This window comes from Sturnus vulgaris, chromosome 19 (genome assembly GCF_052056855.1).
Source record: "Sturnus vulgaris isolate bStuVul1 chromosome 19, bStuVul1.hap1, whole genome shotgun sequence".
NCBI classification, from domain to species: domain Eukaryota; kingdom Metazoa; phylum Chordata; class Aves; order Passeriformes; family Sturnidae; genus Sturnus; species Sturnus vulgaris.
Window position 1 is genome coordinate 10,739,786 of NC_142261.1, and position 8,959 is coordinate 10,748,744.

The 8,959-nt window shown below is 49.5% G+C and overlaps 1 protein-coding gene across 1 annotated transcript; it reads right to left on the minus strand.

Annotated features, from left to right (window-relative positions):
* Window positions 1–51: 51 nt before the first annotated feature.
* On the minus strand, window positions 52–7,137 carry PIK3IP1 (phosphoinositide-3-kinase interacting protein 1). The gene is made up of 7 exons (XM_088176260.1): window positions 7,105–7,137; window positions 6,451–6,844; window positions 6,185–6,301; window positions 5,976–6,092; window positions 3,845–4,030; window positions 3,630–3,708; window positions 52–1,657 (listed from the first exon to the last, which is right to left on the minus strand). Exons 1-7 carry the CDS (start codon window positions 7,135–7,137, stop codon window positions 1,450–1,452), a joined length of 1,134 nt encoding a protein of 377 aa, XP_088032386.1. The 3' UTR covers window positions 52–1,449.
* Between the last annotated feature and the right edge of the window lie 1,822 nt (window positions 7,138–8,959).

The following is an 8,959-nucleotide window of genomic DNA, read 5'->3' on the forward strand; positions in this document are numbered from 1 at the left end:
ATGCTGCTCTGGCAGGAGGAATGCACAGATGAGCCACAGTCCACACAGGTCTACAGAGCATTCTTCTTTTAAGCTTTAATACAAGGTAGCACAGTTTGCACCTTCTCATAATGAGGTATTTAAAACATTTTACAAAGAAATGGTATTCAAAAGCATTTAAAAATAAAATATTTCCCTTTTCTCAATCAAACATTAACACTAAAACCCCTGCTGCCAAGTGCTGCTCCCTGTTAGGCCCACAGCTATAAAGCAGATGGCTGGAAAACTTACTTGAATGGCTTGAGTCCCCTGAAGCGGGGACAGATGTTTCCCTGAACTGGCCTTGCCTTGGTGCCATTAGGGAGACATTGCAGCAAACCATTCCTTCCAAACCTCCTGAAATGCTAATAAAAGTTGTTACAAAACCTCTCTAATAGGCCCAGGCTCTGTAAGTAAGTAGTCTTGCTGCACAAGCTGAGTGTGTGACAGAGGCTGGGCCAGGAGCTCCACCAGAACTTCAGTATCTTACAAAACTGCTGCCCTGTTCTGTCCTTAGAGCCAGAACTGCTGCAGTGTGATCAGGGTGACCTCCACAGCTTGGCCACTCTGTCCAGCACTGGCTCTGTAGGAAGCCAAGGGAGTTCAAAAGAGGATGTTATCTGTCCTCAGTGTTTAACCTGCAGTAAGTAACTGAAGGGCAGTTTGTTTTCTTCATTCCACAACTCTATCACACGCCCTTGCTTTCCTGATCTAAGTGAGCAGGAGGCACAGACAGATTCCCTGGACACCTACAACTGTGGCTGTGCATGTAGCACCACAGGGGAATGGAGAAGTGGCCTCAGCCCTGGAAGACCTGGATTTGTCAAGAGCTTGAGGAGAGCAGTGGGGTTAAACATACTGCTTCTGGCCAAAGATATCCCTCAAATAAGCTCTTCCTTGGGAAAAAACCTGATCCAGTAGCAAGATTCTGGAAAGTGCTTCCAGCTCTCAGCCACTAAAGCAAAAAGGCAGGAACTATAATCAGAGTGTAATTATCTAGCTAAGTCTGACATGAAGCTCCCCTCAGTCCCTGCAGTACTGTTCTCTCCTGAGGTTCCAGGCTGAAACTTAAGTAACAGTGCACACCATTAAATAGGAAAAGAACAGAAAAAGAGGAAGCCACGCCCACACTCCGGGCTATGGGACCTGTGGCCAGTTGTAAGCCTGGCCCCTCATCCCCCCCAGCTCCTTGGCACACCATGGAGATAGGTGGGAGGAAGTAGCAGGGTCCACCACACCAGTCCCCAGCTGGTCATGCACTGAAAGGTGCCCCTCAAACAGATGATGAATAGCCCATTGTGTTCCTCTGCATCACCTTCATCCGGCGTTCATCGAAAAGAAAACAAAATAGAAATGAACACACGCAACCCCTGCACTCACAGTGGGAAGCTGGAGGCTTTGCTCAGCCTGTAGCGCTCCTGCTTGAGCTGCTCAGGCACCAGGAGTCCCCGCCTGCCCCATGAGGGGGCCGCTGCCGTCCCGCGTGTCCCCCACGGGGGTCTGGCTGGTGTGCACCTCGATGGTGTTCTCATCCACCAGCTCGCACGCGGGGTTGCTGAACGCTGACAGGGGCAGCGTGATGCGCTGCATTTCACGCTCATAAACCTTCTGCTCGTGCTTCTCCTTCAGGTCTTTCCCCCTGCATTACAACAAAAACAAAACATACATAGGGTGAGTGCTGCTGCTCGGAGGGAGAGTCTCAGTAAACCTGGTATAGTAGAGAAGAAGTGGCTCAGCTCTTTAGGATAAACAGAGTTTTCAGCTGCGTACAAAGGGCCAGAAATATTCCCTACTGTAATAGCTGAGCATCTCTGAAAAACAAGCAGCCAAGTGAAGTCTGTCCCTCCCTCAAACTGGCCTATTGACTGACATTGCTGCTGATAAATGACTGTAAAGCCAGGCCCCTCCTTCAAACCACAGAGCTGCCATATGTTTCCTTATCCTTTACAGTCCCACAGCACTGCCTGGCACAGGCCCAGGGGAGAAATGAGACAGTGCAGAGGCCACTGCTGTGGAAAACAGCTTCTGTAACCTGCTACATCTGAAATAAATACTGGAGGTGGTGACAGCTTCTGCCTTTTGCAGCAAATTAAGCTGTCCAGAAAGTATTAAAGCTGACTTCAGAGCTGGCTCTGCCTTCTGTGCCTTCTGCCACTGCAGCTTAATGCCACAATCAGCTCCTCAAACCTACCTCAGTCTCCAGCCTGTTGCTAAGGAAAGGACACCTCTGTAATTTGTGCTGCAGAAGAACTGCCTTGCTTTAAAAATGGATTTAGCATTAATAGCATGTTGTCTCCGGAAGAGCTATGTATACCAAAAACTACTGAACTCATTAAAGGTTTCTCACCACACCTACTACCCAAACCTGCCAGCTTGCACATGCAATTTTGAGATCAAGGCAAGGAGGGAGACAGTAAACCTGCACTACAGCCCTGCTGTGAGCTCTCTGTGACTGGAGAAGCAAAGCTGCATTTGGACAATTGGTCTATTGGTTCCTCCTGCTGAGGATGAGAGAGAGGTGGGACCGGCACCACTCCCTCCTCCTGAGGCTCGTGATCTCAAGCAGGCAGAGCTGCTGGGGTTTCCTGTCAGCATTTTGGCTGCTTTTCAAAGCTGCCTCCAAGCGTGCAGCAGTGGCTGCCGTTCCTGCCAGCACACAAGACAGCATTCTCTGAAGTGACACCTCAAATCAGATTCCTCGACAAGCAGCGCTCTGTGTTTTGCCCCTTATGTAACACTCCTCCCTCTGCTTTTTTTCTGTCAGCATTTATTATAAACACTTACATAAGGACATGTCCCAGCTTGGGAAAGGGCTCCTTCTACTTGGTTGTGTCAGACTGTTGTCAAACAGCCAAAACACAGAACAAACCCTCCCAGAGGAGGGAGCCTAGGCTTTCCTTGCTGCAGCGACAATCACTGCTATTTGTTAATCCTGCCCTCTCTTACATCTAAGCAGCTCGCTACTGCCACTGCCCTCAAACACTGCCGAGCTACAGAAACATTTCTGTCCAACACAGTCAAGTGGCTGAAAAAAAGAGTAACTTAAGTCCAAATCAAAACTGACCTTAAAGTATACAGGAGCTTTGTTAAAATGAACTTTGACCAAAAAAAAAGTGCTACCTGATAGTCAGCTTCATAGGATACAATGCATGAGTAGCAAAAAAAAAATTGCCAATCGGTTTTCTTCTAAAGATAGGCTAGAGAAATCAGAGGAACAGGTGGCCTGGTAGAAGGATTGTTCTTTTTTTGATCAAAAGAAACTTCCTGTGAGGGCACCTGGGATCTGCTCTTTCCAGTTCTTACAAAATCCTGCTCCCCTGGATACATCTGAAAAAGCCACGTCAAGGTGCACATGCACATACAAAAACCCAAATAATAAAGAGGGCAATTTGAAACTTCAGCTGAGACAGAACATCACAATAATGGGGGAAACTGAGAACAGAGTTAACTCTTCAGTAGTTCTTTCCTCAGCGTGACAAGTAAACTTGCTCAATGTGCCATAACCAAACATATGCTTCTGTTCCATTTCCTTAGGATCTGGTTGGGTCTGCAGGTGCTCAGACATTCCTGCTCTATATACACCAGCTTTTGAACAAAGAACAGCCACTCACCTCTTATAGATGTATCCCACGACAATTCCAGCCCCGATGGCAATGATTATCACCATCATGATCAGCCCCAGCACATAACCTTTGAAAAGAGAAAATAAAAAGAGACAAAATTAGAGGCAGTAGATCCAACTATAATGTTGCTTGCAGGATCTTAAAACAGGTCTGTCCTGCCAGAATTGCAGGAATGGATCCATCGTGTGATCCTGGCTTTGTACCTAGTATCCCTAAGTCCTTCTTTTCTTTGGAGTTCATCTGTACTCTCTGACTGATCCCGATGACAGGCTGCACTGCGGCTGCCTCGCTCCGGGACGGCAAAGTATCAGCTGGTTCAAACACCTGCTCATCCTCCTGGGAGGCACCAACTTCTCCTGTAGGGACTGGGGCTGTGCTAGTTGTAGCATCTGTAGAGAGGGGAAAATAAAAATATATAACATACCAAGCACTTATGAGTACTTCAAAACAACATGTGCCTTGAGAGTGGGACAGCTCTAGACTGGTATCACTGAACTACCTTCAAAGCACACTGAAAAACATTTGTTTCCTCTTAAATTGTTGCCAGAAGTCCTACCAAAGTAGACAAGAAATGTACTCTTCCCCCCACTTTCCTCTGACATGAACCTATTTAACTAAGAGTCCAAGGCACCCCCACAGATGAGAGAAGTCTGACAGCAGAATGAAACCCAGGTTCAGGGCATGAGTCCAGAGGATGCACAATGACTTCATTTAGTGTATAGATCGATATACAGGCTGCAGCTTCAATCATGCTGAACAGACGTGAACAAGATTATGAGAATCTCCATCCCAAATCTCCCAGGAGCCTATTTATCTCTCTTCTGCCTCAATCTTCCTGACACAGGGAAGTTTGACAGAAGACTCCAGCTGATGTGAAAACCTGGGGATTTTCTTCCCTGGCCTTCTTTGCAGTGGTGCACCAAACTCTGATAGTCTGGGACACCACAGGACAGGCTAAGACAGAGCAGCCCTCAGGCAGCAAAGCCATTGACTTAGGACAAGTTCCTCCTCAGCCAAGGCCCAAGGATACAGGTTCCTTCCCAGCCCTGTTTTTTATCAATGCTCTTTTTCATCAACAGCACTGAAAGATTTTCAAGGCAGCTCCTTCTTTCATGACATAGTTTAAATAGAAGCTGTAGCACTGTAAAAGCTGTGACAGTGCAAAGTAGGTATCTATTACCTGTTCACACAAACCCCCTTCCTTTTTGGAAATGCTATTCACACACCTGAAAATTCACTCCACCTGCATCTCCCCCCACAGCAGTCAATGACTCTATGTGGATTTTCTATCTGCAGCCATTTTGAGTCTTCAGTGGAATGTGAAATGGAAGTACAGAAGGGAGTCAGAGACAGGAAATCAGGGGTCCTGCACAGCTAACTTCACGTAGGTTAAGCCAGGGCAACTGAACTAAAGTGAACTGTTGGAGCATGAAAAGGTGCCCACTCCGAGCTGCAAAAATACAAAACCTATTAAACATGCAAATGGCTGAAAAGTCAGGTAACTCTTCTGATCCTAAAGCTGCAAGAGTGTTTTGAGTAAGGATCTTGGCAGCAGAACATTTTTTTTGCTTCATCTTTAGGGAAAAGCAGGCCAAAAAAAGAGCAAAGTGACAAAAAGGGGAGGGTGTATGTGCGTGGGAAAAGTATTTACATGCAAAGATAGCAGTCTCAAGGGACAGTGGTACGAGTACATCTTGCAGGGCTCAGAAAGTAGTAAACAGTTCAAAAAACCCCAAGTGGTTACTCTGGTGTCAGTCAATACTGACACCTCCTCTCCCTGAAACAGGCTTCAGCTACAGTTCCTTTGGCAAACTGTTTCTCACTGTGACTATCCAGGAAGAATCCAGTGTTTCCATTTCTTACTATCCTCCCTTCTAGTTCTCATTTTTTCCACATTCTTCCTCTGCACCCCGTACTCAAATTCCCGCTGGCAATCTTTTTAACAGCAGGAGGCTTCTTCAGTCAGCCGTAACAAGCCCCACAGCAACAGTCTACCCACACCTCAGCAGTTCCTGGATGTCCAGACCTCAGCCTTTTGCAACATAGCTAGAGAGCGCTATAGTGATAAGTGGATTATGGGGGAGTGGGGGCTTTTCACAGGCTTTTTCTAGCACTAATGGAAAAGCTCTAGGGGCGGAGCACGGCATAGCTGGAAGCAGATGTGCACACACAGGCGGGGGCTGGAAGGGAGCCCTGGGTACGCGGTGTTTCCGAGGAAGGTGCCGGCGTAGCCCGGCGTTGTTTGTGCGCAGGGGGGACCCTACCCTGGTGACAAAGGCAGCCCCCCGCGGTACGGGGCCGGAAGAGAGGGGGGCCGCCGGCGGCCGCTCTTACCTGAGCACTGGGCGATGTCGCAGGATCGCCGCTCGGGGATCCCGGTATCGCCTTGGATGTAGCACCAGGGCGCGGCGTCGCCGTCCGGGTTCCTGCAGCTGTTGTGGTCCTCATCGACTGCCAGAGAGCAGCGGGCCGTCAGCGCGGCCGCGGCACCCTCCGCTCTCCCGAGACCCCCCCCCACCCCGCGTCCCCCGGCCGGGACCCACCTGCCGGGAGCGCGGCGCCGGAGCCGCTCCGCACCGTCAGCCAGTTGAGGCACGGGGCGCCGCCGGAGGCCACTTGCCGGCTGCCGCGGTAGGACGCGCCGTTGCCGCGGAGGCACTCTGCGGAGAGACGAGACGAGCCTTGCGGGCGGCCCGGGCAGCCCCCGCCGCTCCGGGCCGCTCCCCAGCACGGCACCCGCCTTCCCCACGGGGGGGTCTCTCCTCCCGAGACCGGCCTTTGTCCCCCACAAAGCCGGGCCGGCACTCACCCTCGGCGCCGCGGGCGGCCCCCAGCAGCAGCGAGCCCAGCAGCAGCACAGCTTGCAGCATCCTCGGCGCGGTGGGCGAGGAGCCGCCGGCAGCCCGGCCGCGCAGCTCGGCTCCGCTCGGCACCGCGGCGAGACCTGCCCCGGCGCTCCCCTCCCCGGTAAACAAGCGCCGGGCTGCGCTTCCCCCCCCCGCCCGCAGCCGCCGCCGGGTCCTAACGCTGCCGCTGCCGCCCGCCCCCAGGAGGGGAAGGGGCGGCTGCTGCGGGGCAGGGCTCGGGCCAGCCGGGAACCTGCTGCTGGGGCTTCCTTCGCCCCGCACCGAGCACGGCGGTCGGTGCTCGGCGCCGCGGGGCTGTTTGGCTCGAGAGGAACTCCGCGTCCCTAGGCTTGGCTCCTACAGTCGCAGAAAAAGTCTGAGACCAGAAGAGGAGACTTTCCACACGGAACTACGCTTGAACACTCCCTGTGGCAGGAAAAGTGTTTATCTTCAGAGACCTAAAACTGCTCTCTCCACTAGAGAATTATCATGAAGGACTAAATCCTGCTGCCCTTATTTTCCCTTTGGGTTCCCTTAGCTCTAAGGAGATGTGGTGGGGGGGTACACACTTCCACGGAAGCTGTGCACCTCCACCTTAAAGTGGTTTACATTCTCACCTCTGCTAATCCATTACTTTTCACTGACTCCATGTACTTACTCTCTGTGCCTGCTTGTAGAAAAAAACCAAGGTAAAAAGCATGAAGATGGTTTAGAGTACTTCTACTGCAGGCATCCAGCCACTGTGATAAAGCCTCTCTGCAGATATTTCACAGGGCTTACAATAGATACTTCTGTTTCTGAACACGCCAAGGGATTCAGACAGTGCAGTGCCAGTGCCTGTACACAGGTATGTGGAGTCCTCAGCACTGTTTCTATTTTACACCAGTGAAAAATAAGCCACTGAATAGCTGGTCCTGTTCGACAATGAGCTTGCAAAGGCAGCCTGGGCCAACTGATGGGTTTGTAGCCAAGGCACAGGCCTGCAGCACTGGGTGCTATTTCTGGCTTTCCCACAGAGCTTCCTGACCTTGGCCAACCTGCCTGCCTCACTTCTTTGCTTTGCTTTCCTTTCCTTTCCTTTCTGTTACATGAGGTACAATCAAACCTTCCTTCTTAGAATAGGACAGGGAAGTTCCCTTCTTTTAAAGTTCTTTGAAATCACATGGAAACTGTTGAACACATAAAAAGTATTTCTATGCCAGGAAGCTGCTTCAGTGTTTGATGAAGTACTTTTCAAGGCAGTGCTGGCTGGAGCAGTGGTCTTTCCCTTCCACTCCCAGATGTTTCCATCCTGGCAGTGCTCTCTGTCAGGCTGCTGCAGGTAATTGTGTAACAAACCTTCTCAAGGTTCTGATCCAACCCCCCAACTTGTGCCCCTTTTTCACCAGGTCATAAACACTTTAAGCCCTTTACAGCCAGGTCACCAGCTGCATCCAGTCCATAATGGAGCCACAAAAACACATGTACCAGCATGATAGATGGGTAATGAGGAAACAGGTCAATTAAGCAGCACTGCTGCCAAGTATGAAACCACAGGTCTTAGCACACATTTGTGTGACTCACGGTTTAACAACATGATTTACCACTACAGAAAATTTAGTTTAGTAATGTCAGATTAAAAAAAACATGGTTGCAAAAAAAATAAAACGGGAAACCAAAAACCAACTGTATGTGCCAGTCCTGACTGACATCAAGATGCAGCCTTTGTGCCATTATGCTCATTGTCTGCACAGACACTCTGTTACTGCATTCCTCATGCTCTCCAGTTACTCTCTGTAAAGGCAAGGCTAACTGGAGTCAGCAAGAATTTTTAATAAGGGCTATTCAATCAAGCCTCCTGTTTGTAATAGCCCTTCATCACAGATTTTATGGGACAAATTCCATTCAGGAGAAACTGCAGGGCCACACATGCATCCAGAGGCACTGCCTGTCCAAACCTTTGCAGAGGGACTGCCAACCTGAACAATTAATTTCTTTTTGCTCATTTCATGAGACTAACTAATGCTTCCATGCCACCTAGCATAGAAAGCACCTCCTTCTGTACATACTGATCTAAGAACTGCAGTAATCTCTGTGGAAACAAATCTCAGACCTTGCTAGCTCTCTCTCCTACTATGTAACAATATAAACTTGCACTTCTCATTATACCCAGCCAAGTTCCAGCAAACAATTTGAGTTTCTAGTCCACAGAAGGACAATGGGCAATCTGGGAGAAATGCAAAAACCTTCACATTAATGGTAAAGATCAAAGTCTTTCCCACAACTGACTTCTAAGCATAATTTTTTCTTTCATCTCTAGCTTTCTCCAGGATGAGGGAAGATTTATGCCTGGCAGTTTCACAGAGTTAAATTTAATAGGATGCCAGGTGGCAGCTGTCAGAGGCAGACTCAATTGCTCTTTCCACTGCTTCAGAATGGGTTTGCTCTTCTTGCTACACTTTTAGAGATTTAACATGACATTATTTCCTAGGA